At 40.3% G+C, this 23,729-nt stretch overlaps 1 protein-coding gene across 1 annotated transcript in view; it reads right to left on the bottom strand.

Annotated features, from left to right (window-relative positions):
* The window catches only part of GUCY2C (guanylate cyclase 2C), a gene marked incomplete at its 5' end in the record, with an annotated part of 67,718 nt that overhangs the window by 9,288 nt on the left and 34,701 nt on the right, over window positions 1-23,729 (bottom strand). The window contains 12 exons of the mRNA XM_081084147.1: window positions 468-660; window positions 4,822-4,980; window positions 7,442-7,533; window positions 10,045-10,133; window positions 11,353-11,490; window positions 13,438-13,570; window positions 15,376-15,462; window positions 19,526-19,630; window positions 20,083-20,154; window positions 20,800-20,862; window positions 21,754-21,859; window positions 22,540-22,621. Of these exons, the coding sequence (XP_080940273.1) occupies window positions 468-660; window positions 4,822-4,980; window positions 7,442-7,533; window positions 10,045-10,133; window positions 11,353-11,490; window positions 13,438-13,570; window positions 15,376-15,462; window positions 19,526-19,630; window positions 20,083-20,154; window positions 20,800-20,862; window positions 21,754-21,859; window positions 22,540-22,621 (1,319 nt within the window). The remainder of the gene's footprint in view (window positions 1-467; window positions 661-4,821; window positions 4,981-7,441; window positions 7,534-10,044; window positions 10,134-11,352; window positions 11,491-13,437; window positions 13,571-15,375; window positions 15,463-19,525; window positions 19,631-20,082; window positions 20,155-20,799; window positions 20,863-21,753; window positions 21,860-22,539; window positions 22,622-23,729) is intronic.

The following is a 23,729-nucleotide window of genomic DNA, read 5'->3' as shown; positions in this document are numbered from 1 at the left end:
CAGGGCATGTGTTCTTTTCTGAATGATGCTGCTATTTCAACAAGATATTCCTGTTCTACTTATTATAACTCCAGTGTCTTGCAATTAGTCTGAACACTATCCATTTTTTGAAGATGATTTGAGAGGATATAATTTTCTCTAAATTTAGTACCCAAAATTCATTCCTGCTGAACTTTATGTTGTTGTTTTTTTTCAAACTACTTAAAGTCATATGGTCATTTTGACTTCTGGCCCTTCTTTTTAATTTTTTCCTTTATTGTTTAAAGTATTACATGTCTTCTTTTCCCCCCAACTTTTCGCCCTTCTTATTCTTTTACTTCCCTTCATTTTGAGCTCAGATTCAACCACTGATGCATTAAATCATAATTTAGGAAGGACAAGATCTGAGAAGTAACAGGAACAACCAATTCTGGCTCTGCTGACCTGGGGCCTCAGGTTCGTCTCAGCCTGTTAGGTGAGGTGGTTACCTTGTACACGTCATGGTGATCGAGAATGTGGTCAAAGCTCTTATAGATGTCATTCAGCATGTCCACCACTTCCATGGGGGTGCTGTATTTGCAGATAGTGGTGAAACCTACGATGTCACTGAAGTAGATGGTAACTTCCTCATATAGTTCAGGCTCCACAATGCCTTTCTCCTTCAGGGACTTAACCACTAGCCTAGATGAAAGGAAAAAATTTGCCATCAACTTTAGTAAATATTTTTTTCTTCTCTTACATAAATATTTAAGACAGTAGTAATTGTCCACCAGGAATTCTAGAATTTGGGATTGCCAGTAAACTGGGTGGCTAGGAAGCAAAGATAAGTTGCATATACCATATATTACATACATACATACACATATAATACATGCATTTGAACTCAGATGACTATAAGCAGGTTCAGCATTAACTTAGTACTTGACTGTTGAACCTAATACACATATACACATGCTACTACATAACATTCTTGCCCACTTTTTACCTCTCTACTCATAGCTTCTTCTAGACATAACTCTATATCCAGAAGCTGAGAGGGAGAGTGTGTCATTAATGTAAGGGCTTGAGTGACTATAGCTATCAGATCTTTCTCATCATCAGAATCAATGGTTTTACCTCCTTGACATATTTAACATGACATTGTTTGTTATCACTATGAAGGAATATGCACTTAAAAATGAACTTGTATGTAGTATGGACCAGAATTTATTTGATATATTCTGAACCAGATTTGGGTTCTTTAAAAAGCAAAGTCAATTACCATGTAAACAAGTTAAAATTATGCTAAAACTGAAGAAGTCAAGTAGGAGCAACTTAGAATATCTTTGTTGAAGAGATATAAAGAGCAGTTTATCAGATTCAGAATTAAGAGAGAAGAACTACAAGAAGGGGCTGCATATTCCCTTATGTGCCAGGTGACTTTTCATTTCCCCCAGCCCCATCATGAGCTGCATGCTCCGCCCTTGGGGTCACTCTGTAAAGCAGCAGTTCTCAACCTGTGGGTCGCGACCCCTTTGGGGGTTGAACAACCCTTTCACAGGGTTTGCCTAAGACCACTGGAAAACATATATAATTGCATATTGTTTTTGTGATTAGTCACTATGCTTTAATTATGTTCAATTTGTAACAATGAAAATACATCCTGCATATCAGATATTTACATTACGATTTATAACAGTAGCAAAATTACAGTTATGAAGTAGCAACAAAAATAATTTAATGGTTGGGGGTCACCACAACATGAGGAACCATATTAAAGGGTCACGGCATTAGGAAGGTTGAGAACCACTGCTGTAAAGAATCTGAGTATGGGACCACTAGAACCAGAACCTGGAAGCTGGGAGGTACCATAGAGGTCATTGAGAAGAAATCCCTTGTGTTCACAGATGAGAAAGCTGAGGCTTAAAAGTATGACTTTTACAAGGTCCCACGGCCATTGAGAGCAGAGCCAGTCCAGAACTCAGCAACACCTACCCCTTCAGGGCTTTTGTTGCTTAGCACTTCCCCAACCCCACCCCCCAAGGCCTGGGACTGTTGGGGAGCTGGGGAAGGTCTGGAGCATGTTGACTGTGGTAGGAGAAGAATGTCAAGCACTTTCCCAGAAAATAGCCCATCAAACACAGAAACTACTTGGAGAACCTCCGGAGCTTGGAGGGAAGAAGTTTTTCAGCTGGTGCAGTGAGGGAACTCAGGACCTTGGATAAACAGCCGTTTGGTGCGGCCATTTGGATGAGCAGGGGCACCTCTGGGCTGGTTGTTCTTGACGTGCCCAGTGTAAGGGTGCAGATTATTTTTGGAGGCCACCTTGATGTAATGATAAAATTGGATATTTCCCATCCTCACACTTCATTTTACTGATTATATCTGAAAAGTCCTATGAGCTTGAAAAATAGCGTGCGCGTGAGAGAAACTGGTACTCAGATAAATGATGGAAGAACTATAATCTCACACGGTGAGCTTTCATACACAGGTTGTTGCTGACACAGAATTAGTTGTACAGAGTAGATGTCTTTGAAGAACTTCCCAAAGAAGAAAAACCTTCTATTTTAATCTGTTTAAGAACCCCAAAGGGAAGGGTTCAAATAAGTGTTAAAGTAGTGATCTGGTTCCTACATGCAGTCTTAAGTTTATTAATAATTTTGCTGTAAATATTTCTGTTTTATTCTTCTAGTTACTGTTGGTTTTCTTTTACAAATACAAAGAGTTTTTACATAAATGACGGAAGTGAGTTGCACTGGAGTCATGGTGTGTTGCAGCTATTGTAGAAATTTGTGTTCTATAACCTTGGCAATCCAATAAAAACATTTACCATCTCATGGTCAAAGTGGCACATTCAAGCAAAGGGAAGAAAAAAAAACCGAGGTGGTGAGCTAGTTGTTTGCCATCATTTGAGTGACGTTCTTGGTTAAAAACACACTGATGATGACACCCTGGAAAGGCAGCCAGGTAACCAGGGTCTTGTTTTTGTTACAGAGTTAAAGGCCAGGCAAAGAATGATGCGTTATGTGACTAACATTCATGGAGCGCTGACAGAAGTTGCCTAACAGGGGTCCAGCCTATTCCCAGGGTGCCATTCCCAGGCTGTTCCTAGGCTCTGTGAGGGCACGTGGGTTCTATATTAGGCGCTCTCGAGGTCTGGATGACTGAATAGAGTATGTGTGTAACTTACTTCTTCACTTATGCTGTAGAAGAGAAACTATGTATTTAGAAAACATCCCGTACAATCTGAAAATCATTTCTTTACTCATGTAGAACTGATATTTGAAATTAAGTATGGGATCAAAATAAAATTATAACTAATAGAAGTTACATATAAAAGTCAGAGCGACTATATGTAATAACAACAACCACGGACGTTCCAGGCACTGTGCTAAGTATCTTAAATCCTGCACCTTATTTCAGGGGATGTTTTGGAACAGCCTGTGAAGCACAAGGGAAACTGAGCTTAGAGCATTGAGGAAAGTGCCCAAGATCACACATCCACAGTAGGCGGTGGGACCATGATTTGAAGTCAATTTCCATGATTTTATCTAACTGCTAGATTCCCTACATTATCCTTAACCTAATAGGCCATTTTATCCTATTTTCATGAGAGGAAAACATAGCTTCTTGCTGTAACAGTCGTACCCACAGTGGTCTTGTCCTACGCCTATTTCCTAGCTCTTCACATTTTAATTTCTTGCTTATTAGCTGAGTACCAACACTTACAAAACTTTAAACTGTTTGGTGACCCCAACCTTACTTCCTTTCCCTTCTGTCACAGCTGTTGTATTATTTCATAAAATGGAGGCCAGCCTATACATGCCTAGGAGAGGAGATATCTGATGTGTGGCCTCACCTCCTCCACCAGAAACACTTATACTTCTTGTAATTTGGCTTCTACTTTGAGGTAGAAAGAAAGCAAAGAAACGAATACTTAGTGCCTGAAAGTGCCGTATAGCTCACAGATTCCATTGGAGGCTTAAATGTTCATTTCACGGAGGAGAGACCCTACTTGCTTAAGGTCCCAGACTTAGTAAGAGTGACACTCTTTCTAAGATGTTGGAATCCAGGTCATTCCAACTCCACAGTCAACGCTCCTTCTGTGGCACCACATGGCCACTTGAAAATAACCACTTTTTTTTTTTAAGTATTTAAAGTGCAAGGGAGCAGAACAAGGGTTAGTAAGATCCGTGCATTTTAAAACGCAATCTCTTAAAGAATATGCACCCCTATGTTCATAGCTGTGTTATTTACTATAGCTAAGATCTGGAAACAGCCCAAGTGCCCATCAGTAGATGAGTGGATAAAAAAAAAAAAAAAGCTGTGGTACATTTATACAAAGGAATACTAAACAGCTCTAAAAAGGAAGGATCTCTTAACCTTTGCAACAGCATGGATGGACTTGAAGACTATGTTAAGCAAAATAAGCCAGTTAGAGAAAAATAACTATCACATGATCTCACTTATATGTGGAATCTAATGAACAAAATAAACTGATGAACAAAATAGGTCCAGAGGCATAGATACATGGCGCAGAATGAGAGATCTCAGTGGGGAAGGGAGAAGTAGAAGAGGAAGAGATTAACCAAAGAACATATATGCATATAAGCATAGCCCAAGGACACAGACAATAGTGTGGGAAAGGCCTGGGGTGGAGCAGGGGCTGGTGGAGGGGGGCAAAAATGGGGAAAGGGGGATATCTGTAATATGTATATGAAACAAAAAAGGAATATGCAAAATGTAACAATCCTAAATAGATCAAGAAAAACGATGCTAGGCAAATATGCTGAAGCTTTCAGCTTTAAGTATGAGGCATAGCTGTGTTGTGAGAAACCACATCAGCAGGACCACTTGTCTTACCTTGGGAGCAACATAAAATTTAGTCTGTCAGCTCTGTCCCTCTCTGCCTTGTACAGCTGTGTTCTTTCCTCCACCAGATGTTCCAGATTTCGAGAGTATAGCTGTAGACGTCGGATCAAGGTGTCCATATAACTTTCACTTTTCTGGTCATGAAAAAGGCTGTGGGTAGTAATATATAAAGAGCTCTTCCAGGTTGTTAAGAAAACATGAACATCCATTATAACTATGGGCAAATATGATGAACAGGTAATTAAACAAAGAAAAAATAAAAATGGCTGACACCTACCGAAAACATTTAACCTCAGGAAAAATGAAAGAAATATAGAAATAAGATTAACAAAAAGAAAGAAAGAAAGGAAGAAAGAAAGAAAGGAGGAAAGAAAAACAAATGTTATAACAATGGTAATCAATGTAGGTAAGAAGAAGGCATATATGCATACAACCTTCCTGGAGGGATAGCTGGTAAAATGTGTCATAGCTTTAAGAATACACATACCAATCAGTTCATTAATTCTGCTTCTAAGAATTATTTTAAGGAAACAATCATGAATGTGCTAAAAGTTAACTACAAAGCAAGTCACAGCATTTTTTATAATGGCAAACATTTGAAAAATAACCTAAATGGGTAACAAAAAAGTAGTTAAAATATTATGGTACAATGGAGTACTAATGTAGCATTAAATATGAATTAGAATAGTTAAGCACAAAAAGATACTACTTCTCTATTGCTCATGAAAAAGTTCATATAATAGCAAAAATTATACTCTCATTTTTAATTTTTGAAAACTGGTGGCCATCTACTCACAACCAAATGATGTTTGTGCTTTCTTGTTTGCTTATTCATTTTCCAAAATTTTAATAATAAATATTTTACAATAAAGGAAAAACTTTCTTTTAAAAAAAGCTCTAGAGGTGATAAATGAAAGTATATGAGGAGAACCAAGAAAAGCAAAGTTGAGCCTTACATGATCTCCTCAGAATGGAAAGCCAGGATCCTAAAGCAAGAAACCTAGCTCTGAATGATTTTGTTAGACCAAGGAGACTTGGATGAGGTGCCAGCTTTCTGTGACATGAGCCTATGACAAGCCTTGGTGCCGAGCTGGCTCAGAGGTATGCTGAGTTCCTGCAGAACTGTTGTGGGGATCAGAGATGATGTTGGTAACACATATGGCACAATTGAAGGGGCTGAACAAATCATACCATTTTGTTATTACAACAACAGCAATTATAAATTATAATTTATACAGTCAAGGAGAAGATGGCCTACATCATCATCCCCTTGGGATGTGGAGGGATGATTGTTAAAAATTCAATCCATTCCTGAGTCCCACTGCAGACCTATAAGACTGGAAACTCCTAGGCTTGGGAATTAAGAAACAGAATTTTTAAACAAGTTCCCCAGGGAATTTACTAGAAACACCTAGAGTCTAGTTGGTAGAAAGGGCAAGGGAGCAGGTGTAAAGGATGAAGATGGATATCTTATTTCATGATGAATTGATTTAATTAAACATTTCCTCAACCTTGGCTGCATTTTAAAAAAATTGGCGGCAAGTTTTAATCATCTAAGGAGCTATTAAAACTCCCGATGTCAGCCTGCTCCCCAGATCAATGACATCAGATTCTCTAGGGTAGACGATCAGGGGCCCAGTTTATCTCCAAGAGTTTACATGTCATCTGTCACATGTACAAGCTCATCTGCTCTTAGTAACAGGTTTGTGAAGCGATGAAAAGTGGGCAAGAATTAAATCGCTTATTATTTCCGGCTCCTTTCCCCCAAACGACAGCTTAGATCTACCAAATCAATGACCTCACTTTGATTAACTTCACTCTACTTCTTCTCCAGCCTTGGGCTTTTAGCCTCGTTAAGTATCTGAATGACTTAATGAGAACTACAGAAAGTTAGAGCTGGAAGGAATTGTATAAATGATCCCGTTCAGTCCAATTTTACTAACAAGAAAATTGACACCCAATTAGGATAAGTGTTTTGCCCAATGTCCCACAGCAAGCTATTATTAGATCCTAGTGTAGAAACTGGGTCTCCTCTCTCACTCCAGTGCTATTTTTCTCACTCTGCACTGTCTCTAACAGAAAACACGAGAAATCTAGAATTCAATCTTACTGGATAATTGTGTGTTACTTTTTTAAAAAAATCCTGAATTATAGTCTGATTCATGACTCAAGTCTTAAGGACGTAGGGCCAAAGTTGCCAATCCTAAGATTTATTTATTTTTTTTAAGATTTGAAAAATTTAAGAAACTTGGTGATCTTAAGAATTATCCAGGGACTTTACAGATTTCCAGGACCCATAACAGACTTCTAAATTCTAATTACCTGCAGAAGGGTCAGGGAACTATATTTTTAACAGACATACTTATGATTAGTCAGAATATAGTTTTTAATCAGGCAAGTTTTGCCTTTGAGTATTTAACTTGCCAAGTGATTATTTCCCAGAGAAAATGGTCTGGTAGTCTCCATATCATTTTAATTTTTCTGAGATAGGTGCTCCAGCCTGGGGTTTTTCATTAGAATAGGCATTCTCATTCTTAGGTGCCACTGAATGTCAACTATTGCTAGAATAATCTGAAATCGGTGAGAAAGAAAGCAAAAATGTCAGCAATACCCAAATATCTTGGCCAGTGTATTCTCAATTTTCTTGAAATCTGGTCTCTTTTCTGGATCTTCCTCCCAGCAGTTTTTTACAAGTAGATATACCTGGAAGGAAGAAGGGGTGGATTAGCTCAGGGGGTGGAATCCTATCCTATTTTCTTCCAGGATGGGAGTAATTGAGGCAACGACTATTTTAAAAACATCTCAACTCTGACAATGAGGATGAGGTCGCCCAGTTGTCTGCAGTGTATCTCAGGCATCACCACCTGTACCGCCTTGCCTGAGCCGTTCCCTTCGACACTGAATTAATGAAAAAGGTGATATTGATTTGGACAAGGCCAGATTGATGGGAGAGAGAAAATCTTTACATGCATTTGGAGGGTGTGTGTTGGGAAGAACAAGAAACAGTTGGGTTCAGTGAGTATTGGGTTCAATGAGAGCGAGGCACTTCAAGCAGCATTTTTAACTGTGGCTAACAGTGGAATTGCCTGGGAGAGTTTACAAAATTTCTTTTGCCCAGGCCCCAACCTAGGAGATTCTGACTTAATTGGTTTATGAAGGAATCTTAGGGCTCTCGGATTTAGCAAACAAAAATATAGAATACCCAGTTAAACTCGAATTTCAGATAAACAATGAATAATTTCTTTAGCATAAGTATGTCCCAAGCATGGGCAAAAGACAATTATATATATATAAATATATTTACATATATATATATATGTATATGTATATGTATGTATATGTGTATATGTATATAATTATTTTCATTACATATTAATATAAAATGTTTATTATAGTATTAAATAATATAATTATATATAATTAGATTATAATTATAATGATATTATAAGATTATACTATAATTATAGCTATATTATAATAAATAATTGCATATAACGTCATAATTATAATGGAATTATTATGATACACAGTCTATATATTATTATTGCATATATAAAAGAGAAGTGAGGAAGGGGAGGTTCAAGGGAAGGTGAAGACATGAGGAAGTTCATGGAAACCTCATCTCACTATCAGTGGCTCGCAGCTTTTGTTGGATCGGAAAGCATGGTGCAAACCATTAGTTAGTTCTTTACTTTAGTCAGAAATAGGATGACAAACGGTATCAGGTGCAGTCCCTGCCCATGCTCCTTGCCTCGGGGCATCCCCGGGAAGAGCTAGCTATATGCATGACATAGCCTTGCCTGCCTGCATTCACCTCCAGATGATGCCTTTGCCTTGGTACATGATCTGCCGACGGCCTTAACGAGGCATGGACAAACCCAACCCACAGCCGGGCTGACGCAGCACCGCCCAGTGAAACGGGGGCACTGCCACGTCATCTAATTTCAGGCCTGTATTCTATTGGAACCAGCTACTAGATATGAAATCTTTTCTTGCTTCCAATTCCAGAACCATCTGACTACACGAGTGAATGGAAGAGGAAGAATGCTTTAGTGGAAAAGGTTTTAGGCAACATGTGGCTGTCCTCAGGCTAGAAAGAAGTGTTGAGAGGGGATATGCTGACGTGTGGGGAGGAATCCCAGCATCCTGAAAATCAGGGTTGGGGAGATAGAATGAGACCAGGATAGGAGCAGTTCTATTTTAGAACCTTGGGGATACAACCTGCCTTTAATACTGAAATAGAGAAAAGAAGAGTAAGAATGGCCCATACACACTCAGCTAGGCTGGCCATAAACCTCACCTGGAAGGATGCTTATAAATTGAAGGAAAATGTTTCTATCTTTATCCGACAAGGGACAAACAAAAGATTTTATTTTTAAGACCCTAAAAACTTTTAAAACACATTATTTACTATCTTTGCGGATTATAAAAGCTCAGATAAAATCCTAAAATAAATTTAGAAACTTTCCCCACAGGCTTTAAAAGCCTTTGCGAGGGATTATTAAAATAAATTAAACAAATGCAGAGACAAAAGCTCAATTTCCTTCAGATGAAGAATAAAAGGAGAAAAAGTACCCTTCCCTATTGTTTCCAGATGTTGGCATACTTATTTTTCAATCCCTAGGTGGTATTTACAAGCCTGGCCAGTGTATCACATGGGCATCTTGCTTTGTGAGCTCCTAGGGACTGAGAATGGAACGTGTGCTTGAGGAACCAGCTCTTTCCTGAGTTCAGAGAAGTGGAAACATATAAGGTTAGGGTGGCAGGCTGATGATGGTTCCCGGACATATGTCCGTGTTCTAACCCCTGGAACCTGTGGATGTGACCTTATTTGGGAAAAGGGTCTTTGCAGATGTGATTACCTTTAGAGTCTTGATTTGGGGAGATTATTCTGGATTATCTTGGTGGGCCCAAATGCAGTCACAGGTATCCTTATATAGGAGGCGGGTAGAGGGAAATTCGAAAAGGAGAGGAGAGAAGAATGTGACTACCACCAATCAGAGATTGGGGTGTTTGGGCCACAAGCCAAGGAATGTCAGCCAGCAGAAGCTTCTGGAAGTAGCAAGGAATGGACCCTCCCCTAGAGCCTTTAGAAGGAGCATGATCTTGCTGACAATTTATTTCAGACGTCTGGCCTCCAACAAATACATTTCTGTTGTTTTAAGCCATGAAGTTGTGTGTGGTAATTTGTTACAGTGGCCCAGAGAAACTCACTTCCAGCTCCTTCTCCTCGGCTGTTTCCAGGAACAGATCTGGGCGGAAGGGCTTCACTCCATTGGAACTCTCCACTCTGAAAATCTTCTCTGATGGGACGAGAGTAATTCAATTACAAGAGAGAATGCAGCATGCGGAACGTGGAGCAGCGGTCAGATTCCGAACTGGCTCACCGACTCCGATGGGCCAGCGAGAGTGCCGCAGTGCCTCGGCCAGCAGTCGGCAGAGGGATGCCGAATGAGCCACCAGGTTAAGGGGTCTCATACCCACCTAAACCCAGGAGGCTATCTCTCAAATTAAGGCCACTCACCCTATGAAACTCAACCCAGACACCACTGCCTTCAGTGGGCTTCCTCTGACCAAGACTAGCCTGCAATACTGACATCCCTAGTCACCCCTCCCCCCAGACAGTTAAGAGTTGGCACAAGTAAGTGCTCAGTAAGTGAATGGAATGAAATACTGAACCACCTCCCCCCTCCCCGCCCTGCCCCAAGGGGACATGTGACAAAAGCATAGTCAGTGGTGGCGAGCCTTTTGAGCTCGGCGTGTCAGCATTTTGAAAAGCCCTAACTTAACCCTGGTGCTGTGTCACATATAGAAATTTTTTGATATTTGCAACCATAGTAAAACAAAGATTTATATTTTTGATATTTATTTTATATATTTAAATGCCATTTAACAAAGAAAAATCAACCAAAAAAATGAGTTCGCGTGTGTGACACGCGTGTCATAGGTTCGCCATCACTAGTATAGATCTTAGTAGGAACTAAAATATGTATGTCCCACTTCGGTGATCTAGTTCAGGTGTTAGACACATGGCTGTTAGAAATCAAAAGGAAAGAGAGAAATTATAAGGGGAGATTCTTTTTTTAAAAAAATACATTTTTATTGATTCCAGAGAGGAAGGAAGAGGGAGAGAGAGATAGGAACATCAATGATGAGAGAGACTCATTGCTCAGCTGCCTCCTGCACACCCCCTACTGTGGCAACCTGGGCATGTGCCCTGACCGGGAATTGAACCATGACCTTAACCAGAGCCACACCTGCTGGGCGAAGGAAGATTCTTTAACTAACAATAACACTGATGGTAGTGACACCTGGCAGTGGTGTATTGTTTTACTCTCTTCAGAGCACTCAACATTCATTCATCTAATCCTTCCAAAACCCCTGTGAAATAGGTAGTGCAGATATGCCATTGCTTTTACAGCTGAGGGATTGAGATGCACTCACACAGATCAGGGTCCCTGTCAGCCAAGAAAGCAGGTTGGCCAGCTCCCAGGGGGGCAGATGAAAGGTTCAGACTCTTACCATTCTGGTCGCGGCAGCATTGCGTGTAGAAGGTTTCCCTTCGCATGATGATCTCCTGTGCGATGATCCCGTAGCTGTACACGTCCCCTTTCTGAGAGATGCTGGCTTGGCGGAGGTGCTCTGGGGCTGTCCACAGGTCTGGGCATTCAGCATGGAGATTGCAAAGTTAAGGGGGTGAGCAGCCCGTAGTCTCCCACCTGCTTCTGTTCTTTAAGTCCCTACACCATGCACCCTGAATATGAGTGGCCTTGAGTTTATATGGCCCCAGACTTTTGAGAAGTTTATGCTAATAATGGTGTTAAGGGTAGAACACACACCTTTTAATCTGACTATGTAATGCCAGGATTTGGGTGAGGTCGTATGGCAATGTCTTCCCTAACACTGCTAGGATCATAGTCCTAAACACCCTCAAGGTCTACGTAGAATAGCACCTGGTGTTCAGGAAGTGCTTGTAAAGGTTTGTAGGATGAATGCACTAGAATGAGAGGCTAAGAGGGTTTAACAGCTTATGGGACATAAGGCATAAACCAAGGAAAGCCTTTGTAAATGTTTAAAAATAAAGACAGCACATTCAAACAAAGAAACTACTACTGATATTTTCCAGATGTGACACACTGGCAGCCTCCAAGTCAGCTACTGCCCAGCGATGTGTGTTCTTGGATTCCCACCGTGTTCTTTAAAACATAATGCATACAATTTACTCCCATTTTACTACTGGGCCTGCCCCTCCTCAATGCTTCCCATCTGGTCCACTTCACAGTGAAGGGCTCCCGTGTTCCGTGTTTGGCTCCTGCAGACACTTGGGTTTTGGACTCTCATCACTTATCTCATTTGGTAATAACAGGGCATACAATTGTTCTCCGACATCCCTTGAAGTTTTTCCAGAATCACCTAGCTCCTTGTAAGCTTTTTGAGATTTGTATGTTTGGCAGTTTTGATGGAAAAAAATCTATAGATTCATGCTGTTGGGTACAGTGTTAGGCTTAGGACAAGGCACATTTTCCTCATGTGGTTTTTCCATCCAAGTATTCATTGCCTTTTTGAATTGATGTCTTGTGACTTTATGTGTCTTGTTATTCATGTGGTTTGGGGTTGTAGGAAAGGTACGTACAACTACTTATGCTAAAATTCAGGTGACCAACAGCACAGATAGGTCGGTGTAACCGAGTGCTGTCCAGGAGGATGAGATTTGACCTGTGATTTTCTGTCATGTTGGGTCATCTAATGAGGGAGAGTTGTTCCACTACATGATGAATCAAGCTTGGCACACAGTAGGTCTTCAACGAGCACTTACTGGGTTGAGTCCAATGTCTAGCATGCTTGATGTGACTGAAGAAATTAGGGGCAGAATTATAATTTTCCATTAAGGAAAAACTAAAGGATTGTAAAATAGAATTGAAGTGGAATTTATTGTTTGGACCTAGACGGTATTTTCAATCATATATGAGTGTTAGATGTCTGAGTCCATAACCCTGAGTTATAGTAAAGAATGGGTAAATGTTCAACACGAAAACTCTTTATACTTTACAAATCATTTTTCCCTGTTACTCTTTTTGACCTCTATCACAATCTTAAAAGAGATAAGAATATATTTTACTGATATGAGTTATTTTCCTTATCATTATCACAGATAAATAAATGATATCTAGAATTTGGAAATGGGTCATCTGCCTTATACTCTATCTACTTGGGCAAACCTCTTCACCTCTCTGAACCTTTATTCTGTTATTCTGTTTGTTTTATAAAGAGAGAAGGTTAGACCAGAAGATTTCTAAGGTCTCTTACTACTCTAATCACCTCTATTTTTAACCCAGTTCTGCTTCCGCAAGCTAACAAGTTCCTCGTGATTTCTCACTGATATCAAGGGACATGGATGAAGGAAATCCACAGAGGAGATTTATTAAGTTCAAGAAACACTTGTTGAAAACTGACAAGGGCGAACTGTTAGAGAATGAGCCCACTGTTGCCTTTTGTGGCTCCAAGTGTTAATTTTCTGATCAGTATCACTATTTCTTGAGAGAATTATGTGGGCTTGTGAGAAAAGAGAAAGACCAGTGGGAAACTGGTTAAAATTTCATTACAGACCTTTTCTTGGAGGTAAAATGGAATTGCAGCCAAAATCGGTGATCTTCACCACCATCCTACTGTCCACCACGCAGTTGGTGGATTTCAGACGCCCATGGACTTCTGTCTTATTGGAGTGCAGATATGACATCCCCTGCAATTTTTCAGATGACAAGAAAACAAAGAGATAAGACACTCTGCACCTGCTTATTTTAAAGAAAGAAATGACAGTTTGAACTCATTTCAGCATGCAGATAGAATTACACTAACAGATTTTAAACTTAGTTCCATTAATTTTACTTTAAAAATACTAAGGCCCTAATGTTTGCCTAAGCATTACATCTAGTTTTAAATCTATTTAGGTGACATATAAAAGGCAGTTGTCTAAAGACTTGGATTAAGTAATTATCTCTATATATAAAACCCTAAAATGCAAATAGACCGAACAGTGGAACAACTGAACAACTGGTCGTTATGACGTACACTGACCACCAGGGGGCGCATGTAGAACATGGTGGGCATTGGCAGCAGGCAGCAGAGCGTGGAACATGGTGAGCACTGGCCTCTGCAGGATGGTTGAGCAGGTGAGTGGGGGCACCAGACCAAGGTGGGATACCGGTTGCTGTCATTGGGGCTAGCCTGCTGGGCACTTGCACCCACTGCTGGCGCTGGCCCCACTCACACCACTGCCAGTGCCAGAGCTGCCACTTGCATCTGCTGCTGGTGCCCAGCGCCAGCCCCGACTGTTCAGCACTGTCAGCAAGTGCAAGCAGTGGCTGTTGGCCCTGATTGCCCCTCAGGGCTTTTCCACTTCCCTCTGCTCCTGAGGGGCGCTTGGGGCAGCTGCTGTTGCTTGCAGCCACTGCTGGCGCTATCCCCAATCACTCTGCGCCATCAGCGGGTGTGAGTGGGGCTGGTGCTGTCAGTGCATGGGAGCAGCGGTAGTGGGAGGAGGGCTGCTGGCAGACAGGGGACTGGGGGCCATGGAGGGAGGGGCCGGGCAGGGGCGTGAAGAATGTGCTGAGACCCTACCCCCCTATGCCCACCACAGCCTCACAGCCCACAGTTCCTTTCAAGGTGCACGAATTCGTGCACTGGGCCTCTAGTATATAATATAAAATGAAAGGTTGATCCTATTTTCTTAAAGTGTGTTCACTTACCACTTATGTGGTCTGTGACCTTGGGTATGTCTGGTCCTCTACTACCTCAATTAAAAAATATGCATAATAAGGCTTTGCTATTCTGAAAGGAGGGGCTAGGCTAGATTAGTTTCTAAAATTTAATGGATTTCAATCTATTATGAAAGGGGAAGCCTGTTTTTCACTGGTGTGCTTCCCTCTGCTGGCTAGAGGTGTCGTTGCAGACACTGGGTTTCAGCCTAGATCACAGGAGTGACATGTGGCAAATGAGGTATCATATAGCATTTTGCAAACGTATTCTGACGCTATGTGGAGGGAGATTTAAGACTGTATCAAATAGCTCACTCTTGGGATTGACTTTTCTTCATTCTTGAATGAGGCCCTGGTTACTGGTACTCCCATGTTTGGGGATATACATGTCCAAATTTTTTACAGCCTCATACACGATGGTTGCCTGTGCTTAATATTTTCTCTTATAAAGTTGAAGATTCAGTTGTTCTCTCTGCAGCTTTGTATTAGTTTAACTTCCAGCCAGTCTATGAAAACATGTGTCTCAAACCCAGAGTAGAAAGCATATAATCATCATAAGCAGAAGACCCAGTATATATTGAACATTTACTTGTACCAGGCCTTATGCGAAGCATATGCATTACTTCATAAAATACTCCGAACAAGTTTCTGACTATTAGTACTAAATAAGTACTATTTTTATTACCATCTTACAGATGAAGAAACCAACGCAGTGAAGTTGAATAGCTTGCTTGATCTATTTTCCTGGATTTAATTTTCTAGATGTCTTTTGTGTTTATAGTTCTCTTACCTTAGCAATGTCATACAAGACAGAGATCTTAAACTCCCAATCCATGAATGTACCATCAGGGTAGGAAATTGTGTCATTTAAAACTTCCTGAACAGGAGAAAAAGGAAAGGAAGAACATGAGTTGTCACAAGGAGGGAGAGTGTGGAGAGAGTATTGCAGGCAAATAATGATCTAATCATGAGGTCTTGGGCTCAGGAACACAGTGGAACTCTGTTGCCCTGGATTTCCTGAATGTATACAGGGTGGAGGGAACGCAGGTTTACAGCTGTGAGCACATGAAACACAGAGTTTATTCTTGTATTATTATTTATTAACTATTGCATTATTTTCCATACAAATAACTATAAACCTACTTTTGCTCCACCCAGTATTTCTTTTCTTCCCTACGTTAGAACCATTTGGTGGCTTTCATGACAAGGACATGAGCAGGAAATACCCAGAGTATCCAAAATTCTGGTCTTCCACCTGATGGGGGTGAAGGAGTGAGCCCATGAGCACACGCCTGCCTGGAGAGTGGGCTGGTGAGTCTGAATCACAAGTCACTGGGCTGCAGGTCCTGTCTCATCAAAATTATATGAGTGTTTTCAAACAAGGAATTGCTGTTAGGAATTTCATTCACTAGGCTTATGTTTTTACTCACATGATCAATTGCATCCATTAATTTTATAGCTCTAAGTTGTTCTTTTTTTAAATGTTTTTATTGCCCTAGCCTGTTTGGCTCAGCGGACAGAGCATCTGCCTACAAACCGAAGGGTCCCAGGTTCCATTCCAGTCAAGGGCATGTACCTTGGTTGCAGCCTCCTACCCAGCCCAGGTCTTGGTTGGGCGCATGCAGGAGGCAACCAATCAATGTATTTCTCTTACATCGATGTTACTCTTTGTCTTTCCCTCTCTCTTCCACTCTCCCTAAAAATCTATAGAAAAATGTCCTCGGGTGAGGATTAACAACAACAAGTTTTTATTTATTTTAAAAAGAGGGAGAGTGAGAGAGATAGAAACATCAATGATGAGAGAGAATCACTGATGGATTGCCTCCTGCAAACCCCTACTGGGAATCAGGACTGCAATCCAGGCATGTGCCCTGACTGGGAATCGAACTGTGACCACCTCCTGGTTCATGGATCAACACCCAACCACCGAGCCACACCGGCCAGGCTAAATTTTTTTTTTTTTTTTTTTAGTTTACTAAGTCCTCTGTCAATAAGACAGAGTTCCTGGATTTTGTGTGAACTGTATGACCTAGAATTTTGAACTCAATATTTTAACATGGTGATGGTTCTAACAAGATGATGGTTCTAAGCTAGTAAAAATTCTTCATAGTAAAGCTCTAATAACCTAACAATAGTTTCTTGTTTTGGGAAAAAGCACAATTTGACCTTTAGTTTTAAGTCAGGCACTATACCAATAATTTCAAGCGAAGGGTCCAAAGTCATAATTCATTTCAGATAAGGCTGGCTGGGCTGTAGGTACCACGCCAAGTTAAGGAAGGGGAGTTATGCCGAGACACACTCTAAAGTAATTCTTTCCCTTAGCACCAGACATATTTTATATTTTGTTTATGTTTATTATCTCTTCATCTCATGAACACATCGACTCTGTGATAATTTTTGTTCACTGCTGTTTCTGCAGCATCTCATTCAGTGTCTGGCTTGGAATAAATCTTTATTTAATAAATGTTTGTTGCTTGAATGAATCAATTGTTCCTACACAAGGTTAGCCGCAGTTATGGTATATTTAGAAGGCAGGAAGAAAATTGTCTTTACCCCATTTAGGTTGAAACGTTCTGATTTGTTTTCCTGCAAAAGTAGGTTCTGATGGGATTTGCCATGGTTGGAGCCTGAAGGATGACACAGGGAGGAGACTGCCCTTTGCCTTTGCACAGCCTTTGCTTTGAGGCTCATGGTACAAAGGTGGTTTCCTGTAGAAATTTCTGTTGTTGTCTGAGCCCAGGAGGACTCAGCAATGTCAGAAGGGGGGCCAGGACCATTCAGATAACTGAAGTTTCCTGCCTGAGGGTAGAGAGCCCCCCAAACTGTAGGTATGATACCCAAATGTTTGCTGGGCATTTTAGGGAGTAAAAGACTCTGTAAAACCCTTTGACCAGGCTTTGTGAACTGGTATTCTAAATTGCTGTCTCATTGAAATTAAATGAATCAGATTATGGTATAGCCCTCATATAATTGTTATCATTAGAAATGTTTTATTTAAATTATAATTTTTTAATTTAAATGTTCATTTTTAGTATCATATGGTCTTTATTTTTTTCTATGACCTTTTGATATGATGCATGAGAGTGATAGTTTTTGAATTCATAGAATTAACCATACCTGATTGTACTATGCTCCTTACATACAACTGGCTTAGAGTTACTAGTATTCTATTTATCATTTTTTAAATCAATATTCCTAAATATAAGTTAGCCTTTACTCATATTTTATTATCAACTTTATGCTAGCTTTGTTGAATGTTAAATGAATTTAGATATTTGTGTTTTTGGTTAACTTTAGAACAGTATTTATATACACACAGAGAATTATTTATTGAATTTTAGAATTAAGCCAAAGCTGGTATTTTTTTGTAATAGAAATTAGAATTTCTCCTATTGTTATTAGCTTACTTAAGTTTTTACTTTTTGAGTCAAACTTTCATGATTGTATTGCATCGAAAATTTTTCTCTTTTTTGGATTTTATAATTTAATAGTCTTTGAAGTATTCTTTCACAATTGAAAGTGTCTTTTTAATAGCTTTATTTTCTATGCCCACATTTGTTTGTTTTTATGCTTCTTTTAAGTCTTAATTAGAAATATGAGAGGCTTGTATACTTTATAGTTTAAAAAAGATAAACAACTCATAAATGCATTTAAAAACTCTACCTCTTTTGTAATGATTGAATTTTGAAAGTGTCTTTTCCTTAGGCCATAGTTATCCTTCTAAGTTTTATATTGACTATTTAGATTATTTTTTTAAAGACAGAATAACATTTAGGGCTATGAGTTTTTTCTTTGAGGATAGACCTGGGTTTATTTTGAAAACTACTAATCTTGTTTAGTTTAGTTTTGTTCTTTTATGAAAGTTTATTAAAAAATTAAAAATTTCTAAGGGGTTAAATTTCAAAATTATTTTTAAATGTTACTGCGTAATGAATATTTGGTCCTCTTTAAAGGTCCTGCTGCCGCTGCCCCCAATCTTAGGATTCAGGCTTTGGTATAGGGGAGAATATTAAGGTTATAAAGAAACACTGGGTCTGAAAATAGTCCGAGGGCAGGGTGACCACACATTGTGGTTTGCTTGAGGTCAGTTGCAATTTATGTCTACAGCTCCAACAATTATGACAGTACCCCCTTTACTCGCAAAGTATCCTGGTAAAGTCTATGGTCACCTCCCCAAAGGTTTTTAAAAGGCTGAAAGCCCTCAGAACACATCCCAGAAACTGCTCCAGGTGAGGTTCAAATATTTCAATGCTCTTTGAAACAACTGTCCTCGATTCCTTCCTTCTCCTACCTGTTCCCCATTCAGTCCCATTTCTGCTGCACACCTGATTTTGTTTCTCGTAAGTGGCTGTTTCTTGTATATGCCTGCCCTTCTGAACAATGTAATGATTTGCTATTCCTACTTGATGCGTGGTTGTTCCCAAGAAATCAACTTATTTCTGTCTTACTTTCTCTTTCTGCTTTGAACTTGCTCAGCCAGAGTACCTGACCCCACCTGGCAACACCTGGGCCATCCTCAATCCCTCACAAGGGAAAGGATGGTAGGAATTAATACAGTAGCAGAACCAGGACTTATGAATAGGTTCCCTAATTCTTGTTTGGTGCTAACATAACGGCCACCCATTTTTCTTTTCATACAAATCAAGTAAATATGCAAGGAAAATAAAATGAATTTAGAGGTAATTAGTCACTTTTCCAAGTCTGTTCTCTCAAGTCTACACTCTTGAAAATATATAAATATGTGTATATGTATGTATATATATATATTAAGACATTGACAAAATCTGAGTGCTCCAGTTTAGTAACATATGAACCCACCAACTTTTCCTGATACTTCTCCAATATTATTTCACTAGGTGAACATCTAAAACTTTATATCTACAGCTATATATAATTTTTCTATATGGGTGACCAGTTAGGAGATCGGAAATTGTCCTTACCCGGAGGGATCCTCGCTCGCAGTATTCGACCACCCCGAAGATCATGGTATCAAGCTTCACAGTTCCGTAGAATTTGGTTAGGTTGTAATAGTCAATCTGAAGCAACTAAGATAACATGTTTATTTACAAAGCAAGTCAGCCAGAAAGCAGCACCACAGTAAAAATTAATACGCTAATAAAACGTGTTTTAGGTCTTTGGGAAGATGATTTGGAATGTCAGTACATTTCTTAGTACGCATTGCAATGCATCTTACCAACCAGTCTTTCTTTCCTCAGCAAGGGGACTCGAATACAGACCTTTGACTACTCTCAAATAATATCAGGACCATTTTGTAGACATGCTATTAGATTTCCAACATGTTTTACACCATCAACATCACTCTCCAACATCGGTTGGTAGAATCTTCAACACGAATAGGTATAGTCACCCATTTCTCGGCCTGAGGGCTTCTCTGTCAGCATCCCCAATAATGCCTGGCTGCCCCGGGCCCTCAGTGCTTGGGAGAAATGCAGTGATACTATTTCTCACTTAAGGGTTTCAAGCAAGGGACACATACCTTGTTCAGTTCTATCTTCTGCTTCTCTGTGAAATTGCCATCGTTGTGCTTGAGATCTTTTAGAATCACTCTCTGCAAAAATCAATTGAATTAAGAAGATAAAGTTGTAGCATCACTATTTATACGTGTATTATAATATTTTGTGTGTGTGTCTATCTTCCCACTATACTGTAAGCTTTTGAGATTAGCGACAGTATTTTGTTGATGTTTATGTCCCTTGGATATGAGAGGCTCAGGTTTGAATGTTTCTTTAAGAATGACTAAATGAGAAGGAAGAAAAAAAGGTTGGAAGGAAGGAATGAATATAGGAGGAAGGAAGGAAGGAAGGAAGGAAGGAAGGAAGGAAGGAAGGAAGGAAGGAAGGAAGGAAGGAAGGAAACTCCATGTGGAATTGTCATATTCTTACTGAATGAGGCAAAATATATTAGGGCTGCGTGGACTGCTCTGACTCTCTTTTATTTTTCCCTTCGCTTCCTGCATTCCGCCTATCTTAAAAAATTGTATGCATTCTTTAATCTTCCCCGGACTGTGAGTCTGTAACCCTTGAAGCAGAGCCCTGCCCATCCCTGTGAAAGGCGCCTAGAGCAGCCCCTGGAGCAGCCCTGCACCCGCCCGCACCTTTGCGCAGCCAGCATCTGAAGGGGGCAGTGCTGAGTCAGCAGGCCCAGAACACACCCCTCACCGAGAGTTCAGAGAAGCAGGGGAGAGGATAGTCACCTTTTTGTCGTATTTGCACTGTCGCAGTCTCTGAATTGTATCTCGTCTCTTGTCATCATCGATCTGGCACAAGAAAAGGCTAATTATTCCAGAAGCTTCCGGTCTTGTCCCATCCACTGCCAGTCAAAGGCCAAGAGGCTCTGCCAGGTGAGCGGGCTCTACTCGCTCACAGCCTGCTGGGCAGACTCCCAGGAAAACAATTACAGCTGACTTGTGTTTCTCTCTCACAACTCGCCTTTCCTCTGCAACAAGATGCTAAACTCTGGGTTTCCCTCCCTTCCTCTCAGAGTTGCGCTGTCCCTCCCTCCTTCTTGGGTTCTACTTCAGCCAGGGTTTTCTTGCTTCCAGCTCCCCCTGCCCCCTCCTTGTGGGAATCGTTGCCTGTAGCTACAGACAGTTGCTTTTAGGGGAACATGTTGTACTTTGGAGTTGCAAACTCATGTCTAAAAGCCCAAGTGGCAATGCAGTGAGGATGCTGGGCCGGGTGTCTGAGGAGGGCAGCCCCATCAGCTCTGGGTGCAGCCGAGAGAGTTGCTGGATCATCTGAATTGTCAGAAGAAGCTGGTAATCTGAATTTTTCTAGCCAGTCCAAGATTCTTATATTTGGCAATTACTTTTAAAAGATGATAAATATTGACTAACACACACACACACACACACACATACCCCTGCAGGCCAGACATGGCCCTTGGTCCGCCAGACTTCAAAGGCAGAAGAAAGGTTGAGAACTATTGCATCTTTCAAGTTGATTCTCATAAAAACCTGTAATCTGTTGTAATATGGGTTAAAATTGACCTCTTAGGGGCATTTTAAACGGTGATTGAAATAACATCAAAGTCTTAGATTCTGAAAGAAATGATCCCTGCTTGGCTCATTTCCCACCATCTACCGGTGCCACCTGGCAAGCTGCACCAACTTTAGACAGGCTTCTTCAAAAGGTGAGGTGCGCCTTACCTTCAGGCTCACATGGTTGGTCTCATTGGTCTCCAGAGGAATGATCTTTTCACAGGGAATGTGGGACCATTTTTTCTGACGACGTTCATGCGCTTTTTTGTATTTTCTGTGGAAGGAACAGAACCAGTCAATAGTTTCTTATTAGTATTGATGCTGTTCAGCTTCTGAACACTGGGAGAAATTTCAAACCCTGGTATTCTAAGGTAGATACGTGGTGAGTGAGGCCAGCCCAATTACAACTCCCCAATCTGGCCAGTGCTGGCCATGAGCGAACTTGTAAGGATTCCCGATGGCCTTTTATATTATTTGCCCCCCTTTTTGTTTCACTTTCTTAGGTCCTTCACTAATACAGCCCTTCACTATAATAAAGAATCTGAACTGATGGCATAAAAAAAGCAGGGAAGAAAGAGGAAAGAAAAAATTTTAAATTGATAACCTTGAAAGGCAAAAACATTAAGTTTTAAATCACCAGAGAATACACCAGATTCCTAAGTAAGCCAGTTCCTCTTGTGGATCTGTGCCTTTGAAAACATATGTAGAAAGAAAATACAAAAGCACAGAGAATTTGTAATAATATGCATCCCAACATTCAAAATGTCAAAGTTTTGTCATTGTTTTCCCAGAGAGTGTGGATAAATTAGAATTATTGACCTTACACCTGTCTAGAGACCTCTTTGTGAACATACATCATCAGCAATAGCCATTAAACCTCTCCCTCCCTCCCTCCCTCCCTCTCTCCCTCCTCCCTCTCAAAATGAGGAGCACAGCCGGAGAGGGTGTGGGTACCTCAGCACCAGGAGCGCGGCCAACAGGACCAAGACCACAGTTCCGGTGAGAGTGAAGACAGCGATCATCAGGATTTGAGGTCCTGTCACAGGAAAGACAGTGCAAAACGAGTTAGTAAGGATCTCTGAACAGAGAATAAAAGCAGTTCAAAGAGTCTAGTTGTATGATGTAATTGGGGGAGGTGAAAGGGAGAGCCTTTTAAAAAATATTTATCCTTTATTCATCTCTTCATTGATAATGTAGGTCCTGTGTCCTTGGTCTCTGAAGAAAACTGTCTAGAATGTGCCCTAAGGAAGTGGGTTAATTTCAGCTATCCTTACAGTCTACACCTCTCACGTCTTTCTTTATGTGAGTTGCCAAATAAGACATAAAATAGCTTCCAGCACACAAATAATTTTGGTGGTAGAAGTCTCCCTGGTGTTCTTGAAACAATAGACCTAAGGAGAATTCAAAGTGGGAGGCAGAGACAAGTGTTTTTTTGTGTGTGTGTGTTTTTTTTAAATACAGAGCACAAATCAAAAGAAAAGTAAGCCAGTGCTGGAATATTAAACTACAGTGCTGCTGGTGCTCCTTTCCAAGCTCTACTAGACAACGGGCGGAAGTCAATGAAGAACGTAAGTGATTATATTTATGAGAACACTAGTATGTGGGTGGAGTTCTGTAGATGGGGTAATGTGGGAGACTCACAGAAGAGTAAGTGGAACCCTGGACAATGTGGATCCAACACAAAGAAACAGTGAAGCAGAATCTGAGTTTGCAGAGGACTAGCTAGATGGAGAAGGACAATAACAATTACAAACGACAAGAAACTCATGGTTCATTTAAGTCACAGTGAGTCTCTATGAGACTAAGAAGCTAGTGGGTTGAAGAAGGAATAAAATGGAATGGATTCCAAGCAATAGATGGGAATGTGTAAGAAGATGGAAGACAATAGCAATATGGTGAAGGAGACATGTTTCTTCTTACAGCAAAAATAAGAGACCCAGAAATTCTAGGGGAAAATGTTCAAATAAGACATAGTTTAAAAATGAAACAAAGTAAAATTTGGCCAGATTTTGAGAATTTGCAATTTAAAAAAGTTATTATTATTATTTTTAGTAGGTGTGGCACAAAGGGGAGACATTGGAGCCATATAGAAAAAAATATCATGGCATGCTATTTGACTTCATGTGAATGATAATAATAATAAT

Source organism: Myotis nattereri (genome assembly GCF_964212035.1).
Source record: "Myotis nattereri genome assembly, chromosome: 2".
Lineage (NCBI taxonomy): Eukaryota > Metazoa > Chordata > Mammalia > Chiroptera > Vespertilionidae > Myotis > Myotis nattereri.
This window is presented reverse-complemented; position numbering and strand designations above follow the sequence as displayed.